This window comes from Haematobia irritans, chromosome 5, assembly GCF_050003625.1.
Source record: "Haematobia irritans isolate KBUSLIRL chromosome 5, ASM5000362v1, whole genome shotgun sequence".
Classification (NCBI taxonomy): Eukaryota; Metazoa; Arthropoda; class Insecta; order Diptera; family Muscidae; genus Haematobia; species Haematobia irritans.
The window spans coordinates 108,807,923-108,825,250 of NC_134401.1; the positions used below are offsets into that span (position 1 = coordinate 108,807,923).

Genomic DNA, 17,328 nt, shown 5'->3' on the forward strand with positions numbered 1-17,328 from the left:
AAAGAACATATGAGGATTATATTGAATACATTATGTGGGAAGGGCTTACAGAATTAATAGTCTTAGCATATCTGCAATATCTGTTACTGTTCAATCTGTTATTGAGTTAAATTCTAGCGCCTTTTTTTACTTTTGGTCCAGTATTATGTTTCGAGATGTAGGCGTTGTGTGCTTTCTCACTTTGTTTTTAGTTTTTCTTTTTGCCACCACTTGTAGTTGGTCCCAGATAATTTTTACAAAAGAGATTCCTACAGTCCTCATCTACTATATTGACTTCTCAGCAAAAAAATTTGGAAATTCTTCCAAAGGCAGAACTCTAAAAGCACTTCCAGAAAATGTACTCCCAGTAGTGTTCTTTATTTTAACTACCCAGTTATTTTAATTCAATTTTTTATGACATGGGTTTTTTTCATACTTTCAATGGATAATTTTAACTTGTTTTTGTTTCAAATAGGTTAAAAACAGAGTAAGAATTCATAAAATGGTACAAATCATTTAAATTTTGTCGACAAAAATGCTATATCCAATCGTAAAAAAACTGTGAATTTTTGAAAATATTTGAGGTCAAACGTTTCCGACAAGGATTAGAATCCATTTAAAATTATAAAAAATTATAAAAATGATTTATTTGACAAAATATCACAGAATTTTTTAATTTACATCCAAAACATTGAATTCTGATCACACCTAAAGAAGTGATGCAAATTCAGTGCTACGGCTGTTGAAATGGAGGACTTCCGTCCTATGACAAGCCCATGTTAAATTCATCGCTTCTGCGTTAATTTTGCACCACTTTTGGATCCAAAAAGAACGTTTTCATTACTTTTTTGGCGACGCTTTTTTTTTTGCTGAGTTATAATAGTTTATATCAATTTCGCATATATTAAAACGAATAGATCGTCAATATCATCCAAAATCAGTTTAGATGGTTTTTAATTTCGGTGAATTATTCATGTTAGAATACCTATGGAACAATCTTCAATAAAGAAAAATTCTGTTATTAGGAGAAAAACAAACATAAAATTTAAAAAATCTTGGCATTTCGTAAAATAGTGCCACGGGTTTTTGCCAATTGTAGTTGATCACAGTTGTAAATGAGATTCCTACAGTCCCCGTCTACTATATGTTAGGATAGGTATAGTGGCAGCCCGATATTTTTTTAGCTCAGACTATTCAGTCCATTGTGATATTTAGTATATTATGATACCACAGGTGGTGAATGTCTTTCTTCTCAATGGGTACTTTCACATTCTATGTTAAGCTCAATGAAAAGGGACCTGCTTCTTATAGCCGACTCCGAACGGCTTTTCACATTACGACAAAACCACTTAGAAAACTTTGTTACATTCGGAAATATCACCAGCATTACATATAGGGCATAAACCAAATGCTGAACAATTCTTTGGTGTTCAGTCGAAATTGGGATTGAAGTACGTGCCTTTTTTGGGCAAGGCACCATAACCTATTGCACCATAAATGACCTTATTTTAAATAAATGGATCACCACAAACCAATTTATATGGTATTTAATTTTTGTCCAATATAATACAAAGTAAAATTGACAGTTGTCACAAGAAAATTGTGAGCTGTATGCATTCTAACGGTTGCTAATGGGATTCCTACAATCCCCATCTACTATATTTAAAAATAATGCATTACAAAATCTTCCAAATCAGAAATAAGTTTATGTTTTATTTTCTTAATTCTAAAATAATGTAAATTACACTAAAAGGCGGAAAATATTACATGTTCTATATACCTCTGTGGTTTCATACCTTTAGGATTTCTATTGTTATTTCTATTACATGGTAAAATGAAATGTGTATAAACCTGTATGGTTTTACAAAATTTTCAAGAATTATACAATACACAATACATATTGCTGACAGAGATTATTGTTTCTCAATCCTTTAGTATATCGAGATTCCTACAGTCCTTATCTACTATACTGAGTATATGTTTTTAATGAGGTTTTCTTTAGAGAAAATGTTTAAATTACGATTAATAATCTTAATCTTAATGGAGGATATTTAATTAAATGAAAGATTTCATACAAATTTGGCGAATCTAGCTGGAGAATTTTAGAAATAAGTCAAAATATCTTCCTAAGTTCCAGATTTCAAGAAGAGGCTGCCGTGCTTGATGGTTGACGTTATATTTTAATTTTTCTGCTATCAATGTCAATTGTAATTACATATTTTGTAATTATACTTGATCCGAAAATGGTGAATTATTTGTTTTCGAATACTCATGCAGTCATAACACCCGTCGAAATTAATCATATGCCCTGAGAGGGCATTTTTCAAATTTCCATTTTTCTATTTTCATTATATTATTAATAAAAAGGCTGGCTGGATGAGAGGAGCAACCATGAGTTATGAATATCATTTGTAAAGAAAATTTCCTCTTTGCTATTGGGGAAAAATAACTCCCCGCTCCACACCATAATATGTCATTCAAATAATTAATGGTTTTGAATAGTGACGAGGCAATAAATAAGTTGTATTACAAACCGCAAATATTCTACTGCTGTTCATAGGATGGATGGATTGTATAATAAATTTTGATAGACAATTTTCCATGCAATATTTTGTGTTATGCCAATTAAGCGAAATCATTGCCATACTACAAGGGTAAAAAGCAGAGTGAATAGTTTTCGTGCAAATTTTCTATGGACTTGCGTGGGCACGTGTTTATTGGTAATAATAGAAGAAGGAGAAAAATATTGTACAGAGATTGCGTTTTAATAAATGGACATTTCTGTTTGAAATTTCAGGAAATTACATAAAAGTTTGAATAAACAGGAAGAACTGCAGGATAAACCAATTAAATGGCTTGAAGATGATTTTTTTGTAGCCTATTTTTAGGCTGATGGTATATACTGCACAGGATTAATTATTTTAGGTTTTTATATTTTGAAATAAAGATTTTTAGGGGACCAATTATTTTAACGGGAAGGTAATATTGAATAACAAATATTGAAAACGTATTTTGCCTTTTGCTTTTTGGTTTAGACCGTGATTATAGACATAATTTTTTTCAGTACTTAAACCGATGGCCTTTGTAGCTAGTGCTTTAATATTTTCTATTGTTTTTAAAAATATAACAAATGAATAAATAAAATATTGAGTATTTGGGTGATAAATTCTTGTTTCCAATGAGTTTTAAAAAAGTTGTCAGATATTGTATACTTTTAGGCAGCGATTTTTTAATATTGTTTATAGAAAATATATTAATAAGATTTTGCAGGAACAAACAAGAAATCAAAAATACAAATAAAATAATTAAAAATCAGTTAAAACAAAAAATTGACGTTTTTAGATTACCGGACCTTGATAAATTACATAAAAACTCCTTCACTGGTTAGATTTACTATTTTTATACCCAGCGCCACACTGTGGAACAGGGTATTATAAGTTAGTGCATGTGTCTGCAAAACCCAGAAGGAGACGAGATAGACACATGGTGTCTTTGGCAATAATGCTCAGGATGGGTCCCTGAGTCGATCTCGCCATGTTCGTCTGTCCGTCCGTCCGTCCGTCTGTCTGTGAACACATTTTTGTGATCAAAGTCTAGGTCGCAGTTTAAGTCCAATCGCCTTCAAATTTGGCACAAGTTCCTGTTTTGGGGTCAGAATAGAACCCTATTGATTTTGGAAGAAATCGGTTCAGATTTAGATATAGCTCCCATATATATCTTTCGCCCGATATGGACTTATATGGCCCCAGAAGCCAGAGTTTTACCCTAATTTGCCAATTTAGATTGAAATCGGTTCAGATTAAGATATAGCTCTCATATATATCTTTCGCCCGATATGGACATATATGGCCCCAGAAGCCAAAGTTTTTGCCCAATTTGGTTGAAATTTTGCACTAGGAGTACAATTGGTAGTGTAGTCAAGTGTGCCAAATTTTATTGAAATCGGTTCAGATTTAGATATAGCTCCCATATATATCTTTCGCCCGATATGCACTTATATGGACCCAGAAGCCAGAGTTTTACCCTGATTTGCTTGCACAAACATAACACTTTGTCGTATAGTCAGGTGTGCCAAATTTGATTGAAATCGGTTCAGATTAAGATATAGCTCTCATATATATCTTTCGCCCGATATGGACATATATGGCCCCAGAAGCCAAAGTTTTTGCCCAATTTGGTTGAAATTTTGCACTAGGAGTACAATTAGTAGTGTAGTCAAGTGTGCCAAATTTTATTGAAATCGGTTCAGATTTAGATATAGCTCCCATATATATCTTTCGCCCGATATGCACTTATATGGACCCAGAAGCCAGAGTTTTACCCTAATTTGCTTGAAAATTTGCACCAGGAGAACACTAAGTACTATAGTCAGGTGTGCCAAATTTGATTGAAATCGGTTCAGATTGAGATATAGCTCTCATATATATCTTTCGCCCGATATGGACTTATATGGCCCCAGAAGCCAGAGTTTTTGCCCAATTTGGTTGAAATTTTGCACTATGAGTACAATTAGTAGTGTAATCAAGTGTGCTAAATTTTATTGAAATCGGTTCAGATTTAGATATAGCTCCCATATATATCTTTCGCCCGATTTTCCGTCATATGACCACAGAGTTCAAAGTTGTAGTCCGATTTACGTGAAATTTTGCACAGTGGGTAGAATTAAAATACTAAGTATGCATGTCAAATTTGGTTGAAATCGGTTCAGATTTCTATATAGCTTCCATATATATGCTTTTCCGATTTGGGCAAAAAATGACCAAAATACCCACATTTTCCTTATAAAATCGCCACTGCTAAGTCGAAAACTTGTAAAAATGACTCAAATTTTCTTTATTTCTAATACATATCTATCGACCGATAAATCGTAAATACACTTTTGCGAAGTTGCCTCAAAATTGGTTTAGAATAAAACCAAGCAAAAACTCTCATTACCCGGTAATCTTGTAGGTAAGCCTATTTAAAAATTAATAACCTCTTATTAATTGGCATCGCTCCGAATTACAATTATATACGCATGTCCTAGGAGGACGTACTTCTCCCCAGGCATACTTTCGGCCATGAAATAAGTAGTGTTTTTAAAGCATATAATCACCTAATATGTAATCAGTTATTCGTGGATACACCAAAGCTTGCAAAATAGCCACTTATTCAGGCAACCAAATCTCGAAAATATTGATTTCTATCGCCGATTACAATGGCGAGTAATGCTGTAATAGGAGCACTACTTCAAGAGAAACAAATATTGTATAAATAAACAAAAAATCTAATAAATCATCTAAATCAGATTACACGCAAATTAGTTTCACACTTAAAATAGAATTTAAATGTAGGTTGTTTAAGAGAGTTGGATTCGTGAATTACGTTATAATATATCCAATAGCCAATTCACATTAGTTTCGAAATGTACTAAAAATGGATTTTAAGCCCCTTTTTTTATAAGGCAAATGGCATTTGAAATCTAGTTTAAGTGCATTTTGGAAGTATAATGAGAATGAGGTATAAGAAGGCTTTTATTTAAAACATAATATGATAATGTCATTTATTTAAAACACAATTATTATGAATTATTTCTGATAAAAATTTCTTAACGTAAAAATCATCAGCATTAACGTTACATTACATATTCTTTTTGATTTTTTAATTAAATGCTCAATTATGTGAATAATTATACTTAATGGTACCATCATTTATTCTATTTTATTAAGTCATTAACAGCCAACTGCCTAAAAATTTGAAAATAATAATTCAAAGTTAGTCATTATAACTCACCGCAATGTAATGCAACGTGTAATGACAGCTTTACTCCTGGTAATGGCTTTACTCATGGTAATGGCAATTACTCCTGGTAATGGCGTGTAATGACAGCTTTACTCCTGGTAATGGCAATTGTAATGAGATGTGCTTGTCTAGTTTTTGCTGGGAATGTTTCCCATATTTATACCTTGCGCCACACTGTGGAACAGGGTATTATAAGTTAGTGCATATGTTTGCAACACCCAGAAGGAGACGAGATAGACACATGGTGTCTTTGGCAAAAATGCTTAGGATGGGTCCCTGAGTCGATATAACCATGTCCGTCTGTCCGTCTGTCTGTGAACACATTTTTGTGATCAAAGTCTAGGTCGCAATTTAAGTCCAATCACCTTCAAATTTGGCACATGTTCCTAATTTGGGTCAGAATAGAAACCTATTGATTTTGGAAGAAATCGGTTCAGATTTAGATATAGCTCCCATATAAATCTTTCGCCCGATATGCACTAATATGGACCCAGCAGCAAGAGTTTTACCCCAATTTGGTTGAAATTTTGCACTAGGAGTACAATTAGTAGCTTAGTCAAGTGTGCCAAAATTTATTGAAATCGGTTCAGATTTAGATATATCTCCCATATATATCTTTCGCCCGATATGGACTAATACGGTCCCAGAAGCCAGAGTTTTACCCCAATTTGGTTGAAATTTTGAAATCGGTTGAAATCGGTTCAGATTTAGATATAGCTCCCATATATAGTTTTCGCCCGATTTACACTCATATGACCACAGAGGCCAATTTTTTGCTCTGATTTAGTTGAAATTTTGCACAGGTAGTAGAATTAGTAATATAGTCACGTGTGCTAAATTTGATTGAAATCGGTTCAGATTTAGATATAGCTCCCATATATATGGTTTTCTGATTTCGACAAAAATGGTCAAAATACCAACATTTTCCTTGTTAAATCGCCACTGCTTAGTCGAAAAGTTGTAAAAATGACTCTAATTTTCCTAAATACATATATATCGAGCGATAAATCAAAAATAAACTTTTGCGAAGTTTCCTTAAAACTGCTTCAGATTTAAATGTTTCCCATATTTTTTACTAACATTGTGTTCCACCCTAGTGCATTAGCCAACTTAAATTTTGAGTCTATAGATTTTGTAAAAGTCTATCAAATTCTGTCCAGATCGAGTGATATTTAAATGTATGTATTTGAGACAAACCTTTATATATAGTCCCCAACACATTTGATGGATGTGATATGGTATCGAAAATTTAGATCTACAAAGTGGTGCAGGGTATAATATAGTCGGCCCCGCCCGACTTTAGACTTTCCTTACTTGTTTTTTACTAACATTGTGTTCCGCCCGAGTGATATTTAAATGTATGTATTTGGACAAACCTTTATATATAGCCCCCAACACATTTCACAGATGTGTTATGGTATCGAAAATTTAGATCTACAAAGTGGTGCAGGGTATAATATAGTCGGCCCGCCCGACTTTAGACTTTCCTTACTTGTTTCTTCTATGAGAGGGTGTGATTTCGTGAGCTGTAGTTAAAAAGTACAACAGCGTTTTAATAAAGCTTTGTGGAAATCTCAAAATGTGTAGTCACGAGTTAGTTCATTCTTCCCCAAAAAAAAAAAAAAAAGTTTACTTTTATTCTGTATAAGCTTGCAAAGAATTTCTACATTTATCGATGTTTCAATTTAATGTTTTATTATTTTTTTTTTAATTCCTTTATATTTTGATATACTATTTACCGGCTAAGAGCTGAGTAATCAGCGGGAAAAAGCCGTAAATTAATTAAAATAGCAAATGTATTGATTCTTCCTTTTGCGACTGGTCATTGCCAATACGTAACATTTTTTTTGTTTGCTATAATCTAATCTTGATTTTAATTAGTATAACTTTATTCAATTGGTGGGGGTAAATTATAAACCATTGTTTTGTTTTCAAGAACATTCAGTGATTTATAAGAGTTTCTATTGTTTTTATCAAAATTTATTCTGGAAAATCAATGGCCTGTGACTAAGACCCAATTGACAATCGATAAGATTTTATTTTTGGTGTAGATACATATAGCATTTTATCAATATACTTAAATGGACATTCATTTAACGAATTTTATTATTAAGTATTTCCACTTATTTTCAAATAATATTGTAAAACATTTGTCCAGGTGATTTGTAGCAAATGAGATATCGTTAAATGCATTAGACTAGACTAAAAAAACAACAATAGAAACGGTGATGATGATGATGACGATGATGAGATAATTTGAAAATGAATGTGGGCGTTAGGTATAGTTTTACAATACTTGCCGTTATTATGGAATTTTTTTTCTCATTAACCTAGCCTGTTTCAGAGACGTGACTTTTCATTCGAGGGAAATAAAATGTATACACCGAGGCTGTCATGAAATAACAAGTAAATGGATTAAATTTCATTATGATTTAATAGTCTGTGTTATGAGGAACAAAATGTGGTAAGATATGATAGATGGATAGGTTTTAGAAAATAATATATCAATTAATATTTTCGAGAATTGCTAGATTATTTGCAATTATAGAGCTTAGATACAGAAATTTCAAAGGGACAATGACATGGAATTTTACTTTCCAACATACTCTATTACTTTACATGAATAAAATATAGTTAATAATACTTCATTTAGTATGTTGTAGTATTATAAATTTATTTCACCAAAATTGCTGAGCAACGTCCATAGAGATATTTCAATATGTCTATTCATATTACAGTCCGCTAGAGCGTATGATTATTTTTTATATATAAACCCCCACTGCGTATGATTTATACTAATTAGCAATATCATTAACCACTGGAGCGTATGACTAATATTAATTTGTATTTCATATAAAAAATAAATACTTCAATTTAAACAAAAAAAATCAATATAGCTAATGTTTTTCTTTTGTATGCTTTTAATTACAGTGCGGCATGCGCCATCCTAATACTGGACTAAGCGAAGATGACCTAAGTCGTCTAACTGGTTCATCATCTTCGTCAGCATCTTGTCGTAGTAATAATTGTAAAAATCCATCATCTTCTTCCTCGTCTTCGTCCTCATCGTCGTCGTCGTCGTCTTCGTCATCATCATCGGCTTCATCATCCGGTGCTAATACCCCAGAAGAATGCAAACATATCAATAAAAAACATCAAGAATATCATTCACCTTCCAAGCACCACCACCAACACCAACACCACCATCAACATCATCACCACCAACACAAACAGCGTCATGGTTCCCCAATACCAGCTGAACAATTGGAAAATAATAAAAATTCACAAGAACAACACTCACACTTTAGCTCCACCTATCTTCCGGAGATCATAAATCCTTTGGAATGGCAGAAATCACGTAAACGTAAAGAGCGTCTCGATAGTACTTCCTCCACCACCCAGGATCGTAAATTGCAACGTTCGAATAGTGAAGAACTATTGCCACAGGATGGCAAATTGCAGAATAACAATAATGTGGCCTCTACTCCGGCCGATTTGGGGGTTAATGCCCTTAAATCGAATTACAATAATAAAAATGTAGAGAATATTAGGCGGGTCTCATCCGAAGATTTTAAACGTACGCCCTATGAGGTCTACGAACAGGAGCTGAAGGGCGACTGTGATCGTGACTGTGCCACGGCCATTAAGTCTGGTTGCGATGAAAACGATGGCAATTTGCCAAATCGGCCAGCATGGACGGTGGGCGTACCCATCAAGGATATGACCAGGAGATCGCGTTACGAGACAAGTCCGGCTCGTTCGCAAAGGCACTCACCCATACGGGTATGTTTCAGCTCGAATGGCAATAATGGCAAACATCGGGATAGCGATGACAGTGAATGTGAACATGAGCGTCGCCGTAGCAGTGAACGTTTTTGCAAGTCCCGAGCTCCTCCGGGACGTAAAGCGTCCGGCGTTACCAAAAAATCAGCAAGCTCTGCGAAATATTTGCCAGCCAAGTTGAATGATGAGAATGTGTACAAATACGATTTGTCAGCACTGAAATATGAAAGACGGGGCTTTGTCTCGAAGAAATCCTCCAATCAAACCCTGGAGAAAAGTCTCAATCCAACCAATGATTTGAATGACAATAATCTAATTGACTTCAATAATACGGCGGCCACCAAATCATCATCAGCATCATCTATGGCCAAAAGTCTATCGCCTACGGCTTCATCGAATGGTTCCACCGATGATGTCCATATAACCGCTTTGGCTTCTCAACATTCCAACCCCTTGACATTGCAGAAGCAATCGTCGGCCAATAGCAGCAAGAGCAACAGTCAAAGTAGTCTACATAAAGTTCCCCATACCACCTCAGCACAGGAAGCACTGCCATGGGATCGTTCCGTACCCGAAGACCAAACTCCTGTCTTGAGTAGACGTTATGCTGCCGTCAGGCCTCATCTTGCCGAATCTATGGATACAGCAGCGAAATTATCCAAAGTTAAACCCTTCCCGCAACCCTTCCACAAACAAAATCCCACTGCTGCCCAATTGTTGGCCAATGATCTGGATGACGATGATGTCATGGATCCCACAATCAATACCTTCCGTGCATTTACCACTTTGGAGAATATGAAAACGCGTGAGATCATGCAACAAGTATTGCCCAGTGTTATGTCTTTCCAATCGCCCGAGGAACGTTTGAGGCAAATCAATAAACGTGTAACGGCTCTGAAAAAGAAACTTGGCCAATTGGAGGATTCATATGAACAGAAATTTGGCTATAAACCCTCCCAGGCGGATCGCCTCAATGACAAGTACATGAAGAATATACTCTCGGAATTGAGTAAGCTACGCAAGGAGAGACATGAACTGAAGACAGATCCCATGGCAGCATTGGGTCTTAAAGTTAGCGGTGCCAGTATGAATGCTGAGCAAAAATTGCAAAATATGAAAGCTACTCTGTTGGAAATTGAAGAGGTAAGTAAAGCTATATGAGATCTTATGGGGAAACTTTGGGAAAACTTCAATGGAAATAAGCATAGATATAAATAAAATTTTCACAAAATTTTCTATAGAAATAAAATTTTCACAATATTTTCTTAAGAAATCAAATGTTTACAAAATTTTGCTATAGAAAGAAAATTTTGACAAACTTTTTTATAGAAATCAAATTTTACCAAATTTGTTTATAGAAATCAAATTTTGACAAAATTTTCTATAGAAATAAAATTTGGACAAAATTTTCTATAGAAATAAATTCTTGAAGCTTAACAAGTTTTCTATAGAAATAAAAGTTTGACAAAATTTTCTATAGAAATAAAATTTTGGCAACTTTTTTTTATAGAAATCAAATTTTGACAACATTTTCTATAGAAATAAAATTTTGACAAAATTTTCTATAGAAATAAAATTTTGACAAAATTTTCTATAGGAATATAATTTTGACAAAATTTTTTTGTAGAAATCACATTTTGACAAAATTTTTGTATAGAAATAAAATTTTGACAATAAAATTTTGACAATTTTCTATAGAAATATAATTTTGACAAAATTTTCTATAGAAATAAAATTTTGACAAAATTTCCTATAGAAATAAAATTTTGACAAAATTTTCTATAGAAATAAAAATTTGACAAAATTTTCTATAGAAATAAAATTTTGACAAAATTTTCTATAGAAATAAAATTTTGACAAACTTTTCTATAGGAATAAAATTTTGACAATTTTCTATAGAAAAAATTTGACAATTTTTTTTTATAGAAATCACATTTTGACAAAAATTTCTATAGAAATAAAATTTTGACAAAATTTTCTACAGAAATAAAATTTTGACAAAATTTTCTATAGAAATAAAATTTTGACAAAATTTTCTATAGGAATAAAATTTTGACAATTTTCTATAGAAATCAAATTTTGTCAAAATTTTCTATAGAAATAAAATTTTGACAATTTTCTATATAAATATAATTTTGACAAAATTTTCTATAGAAATAAAATTTTGACAAATTTTTTTATAAAAATAAAATGTTGACAAAATTTTCTATAGAAATAAAAATTTTGACAAAATTTTCTATAGAAAAACAATTTTACTAAATAAAGTTTTAAGAAATTTTTTATAGAAATAAAATTTTGGCAATTTTTTTTATAGAAATAAAATTTTGACAAAATTTTCTATGGAAATAAAATTTTGACAAAATTTTCTATAGAAATCACATTTTTATAATTTTTTTTTATAGAAATCAAATTTTGACAAAATTTTCTATAGAAATAAAATGTTGACAATATTTTCTATAGAAATAACATTTTAAGAAAATTTTCTATAGGAATAAAATTTTGACAAAATTTTCTATAGAAATAAAATTTTGACAAAATTTTCTATAAAACTAAATTTTGACAAAATTTTATATAGAAATAAAATTTTTATTAAATTTTCTATAGAAATAAAATTTTTACAAAATTTTCTAAAGAACTCAATTTTAATGTGGTATCACAATGGACTGAATAGTCTAAGTGAGCCTGAATCTTAATCGGGCTGCCACTTTAACCTAACCTAACCTAACCTAAAGAACTCAATTTTGACAAAATTTTCTGTAGAAAAAAAATTTTACTATATAAAATGTTAAGCACATTTTTTATAGAAATAAAATTTTGACAACATTTTCTATAGAACTAAAATTTTGACAAAATATTCTATAGAACTAAAATTTTCTCTAGAACTAAAATTTTGACAAAATTTTCTATAGAAATAAAATTTTGACAAAATTTTCTATAGAAGTAAAATTTTGACAAAATTTTCTGTAGAAATAAAATTTTGACAAAATTTTCTATAGAAATAAAATTTTGACAAAAAATTTTTGTTTTATAGAAATCAAATTTTGACAAAATTTTCTGTAGAAATAAAATGTTGACAATATTTTCTATAGAAATAACATTTTGACAAAATTTTCTATAGGAATAAAATTTTGCCAAAATTTGCTATAGAAATAAAATTTTGACAAAATTTTCTACAGAACTACATCTTGACAAAATTTTCTATAGAACTAAAATTTTGACAAAATATTCTATAGAACTAAAATTTTCTCTAGAACTAAAATTTTGACAAAATTTTCTATAGAAATAAAATTTTGACAAAATTTTCTATAGAAGTAAAATTTTGACAAAATTTTCTGTGGAAATAAAATTTTGACAAAATTTTCTATATAAATACAATTTTGACAAAAAAATTTTGTTTTATAGAATTCAAATTTTGACAAAATTTTCTAAAGAACTACATCTTGACAAAATTTTCTATAGAACTAAACTTTTGACAAAATTTTCTATAGAAATAAAATTTTGACAAAATTTTCGATATAAATACAACTTTGACAAAATTTTCTATAGAAATAACATTTGGACAACATTTTCTATAGAAATAACATTTTGACAACATTTTATATAGAAATAAAATTTTGACAAAATTTACTATAGAAATAAAATTTTGACAAAATTTTCTATAGAAATAAAATTTTGACAAAATTTTCTATAGAAATAAAATGTTGATAATATTTTCTATAGAAATAACATTTTGACAAAATTTTCTATAGGAATAAAATTTTGCCAAAATTTTCTATAGAAATAAAATTTTGACAAAATTTTCTAAAGAACTACATCTGGACAAAATTTTCTATGGAACTAAAATTTTGACAAAATTTTCTATAGAAATAAAATTTTGACAAAATTTTCTCTATAAATACAATTTTGACAAAATTTTCTATAGAAAGAAAATTTTGACAAAATTTTCTATATAAATACAATTTTGGCAAAATTTTCTATAGAAATAAAATTTTGACGAAATTTTCTATAGAAATAAAATTTTGACAAAATTTTCTATAAAAATAAAATTTTGACAAAATTTTGTTCCTACGGACGTGGCCTGAAAGAAACAACTTTAAAAACAATAAAATGCTTCAGTAGTCTAAAATTTCGTTTGTCGTTACTCTTTCACAAAAGACAACCTTGTTATTATATTATCCCACTGTGCAACGAAGATTTATTTTCTTTTTAGAGTTGTATCCTTAAGGGCAAACAAAAAATCGTTATTTGTAGTATCGGTTGCCACGTTTGACTTAGTTTTAATAACATTTTGGTTTCACTCACCCCATTGTGCATCGTATGCAAAGCACTTTTCCTCCTCTTCCTCATTTTTCTTGTCCCAAACTGCAATGTTTTTTGCCACATCATCCACCAACCATCATTACATTGGTTATCTTGGCCTGATGCCTTTTTTAAAGGAAATTTCGATGGTTTAAAATTTCGTTCGTTTCCGGGAAAAGAATTCGATTTTTGGTGTGAAAAAAATTGTCTTTACTCATTCACGAATGGCAGTCATGTTTAATAACATTTTTGTGTTTAACTCATCCCACTGTGCATGGTATAACTAGAACCTACAGTGTTGATACATATTATGGCAGACATAGGCTTACAAAGTGCTTTTCCTCTCTTCTTCCTTCACTTATTCCAAAAGTGATGCAATTTTTGTTTGCCACATTATCATACCATCATTATACAATCCATTGGCCAAGGCCAGATGCCTTTGGAAAAGTACCAATTTTTTTGTTATTGTCATATTTTCTGTTCTTGTTTTGTGTTTTTATCCTTCTTTGGAATTATGTCAAATACTCGTATAAATCGATAACACTTTGATATGCTTGAGGCGCAAACTGGCCATCTTTACCTATGATGATGATGATAATGCCATTAATTATCTGCAAATTTATGGGAAGCCATTAAAAACGTAGTAGACAATTAGTAAACGATGTGCCAAAGAATATACGTCGCAAAATTTTGTTATTTGACCAATTTGGGAAGCTTAGTTTAAGATGTAGAGAAAAATCTTGGCAAACATATAAGTAATCAATCGTATTTTGGCTTTGATAAAGAATATGGGAATATTCTTCAGCCAAGCATACATGTTTACAAGTCGACTTTTTAGCTGCAGATAATTTTTCTCATTTATTGTATGTCTATACATGCACTCCAAGAAAAACTATTTTCCTGAGGAATAAAATTTTAGACAATCGAAATTTCCCTTTGTTATAAAGTATTTTTTTTTGAAGCAAGTAAACCCGAATTTAGTATAACCGATGCAATTTGTGTCTGTCTTGAACTTCATATAGCGCTAAAGACATTTTAATAATTTTTAATCCCAATGTTTTCCTTCAAAAATTCTCTTAAATAACCAAAAAAAAGTTATTTCAATAAATTTTCTTCAATTTCACAAATTTGGATCGTCTTGCGATTAGTAAAACATTGTAGTAACACTTTTCATGGGTTCTGTGTGTATTCTCAGATTTATCGTAGAAATATTTGCAACATTTTTTTATATGTCATTATTTAATATGCCATATTCTACTTGATTATGATCCTCTATCATTGAGTTATAAATGCAATTGGGTAACTCTCACTTTCTATCCCTCGCATTGAACAGAAGTTAGGCATTCATAGTCCTGATGAGAATATACCAACTGTTGCCAACCAGGGATTGAAAATGCAGTAATATAGTACTTTTTTCAACACTTTATCACCTTGGTCAGTACCATAGTACCCCCGCGATTGATTTAGTACCTTCTGTTTGGAAATTTTTGAGCCGATATAATACAATAATTTTGAAAAACAAAAATATTTTAATATTTTGAGAAAGTTTATAACAAAATTATTTGCTAATAGTCTTTTACAAATTTGGCAAAACAGACAAGTTCATGCGGGAAGAAAATTTCGATTTTGTAAAAGTCATAGTAAAAAACACAATTTCTGTAGAAAATTTTGTCAAAATTTTAATTCTATAGAAAATTTTTTCAAAATTTTATATCTATAGAAAATTTATTTCTATAGAAAATTTTGTCAAAATGTTATTTCTAAAGAAAATTTTGTCAAAATTTTATTTCTATAGAAAATTTTGTCAAAATGTTATTTCTATAGAAAGTTTTTTTTTCAAAATTTATTTCTATAGAAAATTTTATCAAAATTTTATTTCTGTAGAAAATTTTGTCAAAACATTATTTCTATTGTCTATAGAAATATTATTTTTATAGAAAATTTTGTCAAAATATTATTTTTATAGAAAATTTTGTCAAAAATTAATTTCTATAGAAAATTTTGTCAAAATATTATTTTTATAGAAAATTTTCTAAAAATTTTATTTCTATAGAAAATTTTGTGAAAAATTTATTTTTATAGAAAAATTTGTCGAAATTTTATTTCCATAGAAAATTTTGTCGAAATTTTATTTCTATAGAAAATTTTGTCGAAATATTATTTTTATAGAAAATTTTGTCAAAAATTAATTTCTACAGAAAATTTTGTCAAAATATTATTTTTGTAGAAAATTTTGTCAAAATTTTATTTCTATAGTAAATTTTGTCAAAATATTATTTCTATAGAAACTTTTGTTAAATTTTTATTTCTATAGAAAATTTTGTCAAAATTTTATTTCTTTAGAAAATTTTGTCAACATTTTATTTCTATAGAAAATTTGGTGAAAATTTTATTTTTATAGAAAAATTTGTCGAAATTTTATTTCCATAGAAAATTTTGTCGAAATTTTTTTTCTATAGAAAATTTTGTCAAAATATTATTTTTATAGACAATTTTGTCAAAAATTAATTTCTACAGAAAATTTTGGTAAAATTTTATTTCTATAGTAAATTTTATCAAAATATTATTTCTATAGAAACTTTTGTTAAATTTTTATTTCTATAGAAAATTTTGTCAAAATTTTTATTTCTATAGAAAATTTTGTCAACATTTTATTTCTATAGAAAATTTTGTCAAAATTTTATTTCTATAGAAAATTTTGTGAAAATTTTATTTCTATAAAAAAATTTGTCAAAATTTTATTTCGATAGAAAATTTTGTCAAAATTTTATTTCGATAGAAAATTTTGTCAAAATTTTATTTCGATAGAAAATTGTGTCAAAATTTTATTTCGATAGAAAATTTTGTCAAAATATTATTATTTTTACAGAAAATTTTGTCAAAAATTTATTTCTATAGAAAATTTTGTAAATTTTTTCCAAATTTTAAATCTATAGAAAATCTTGTCAAAATTTTAAATCTATAGAAAATTTTGTTAAAATTTTTATTTCTATAGAATATTTGGCCAAATTTTTTTCTATAGAAAAGTCAAAATATTATTTTTATAGAAAATTTTGTCAAAATTTTATCTATAGAACATTTTGTCAATTTTGTCAAAATTTTATATCTATAGAAAATTTTGTCAAACTTTTATTTCTATAGAAAATTTATTTATGACAAAAATTTATTTCTTGTAAAAATTTTATTTCTATAGAAAATTTTGTCAAATTTGATTTCTATATAATATTTTGTTAAATTTTTATTTCTATAGAAAATTTTGTCAAAATTTTATTTCTATAGAAAATTTTGTCAAAATTTTATTTCTATAGAAAGTTTTGTCAAAATTTTATTTCTGTAGAAAATTTTGTCAAAATATTATTTCTATAGAAAATTATGTCAAAATTTTATTTCTATAGAAAATTGTGTCACAATTTTATTTCCATAGAAAATTTTGTCAAAAATGTATTTCTTTATAAAATTTTGTCAAAATAATATTTTTACAGACAA

General features: G+C 29.3%; 1 protein-coding gene across 3 annotated transcripts in view; it reads left to right on the top strand.

Annotated features, from left to right (window-relative positions):
* The window catches only part of LOC142239417 (uncharacterized), a 151,079-nt gene that overhangs the window by 104,678 nt on the left and 29,073 nt on the right, over positions 1-17,328 (top strand). For all 3 annotated transcript variants that reach the window (XM_075311203.1, XM_075311204.1, XM_075311202.1), the window contains one exon: positions 8,692-10,686. In XM_075311203.1, coding sequence (XP_075167318.1) covers positions 8,698-10,686 — 1,989 coding nt within the window. In that variant the 5' untranslated portion in view covers positions 8,692-8,697. The remainder of the gene's footprint in view (positions 1-8,691; positions 10,687-17,328) is intronic.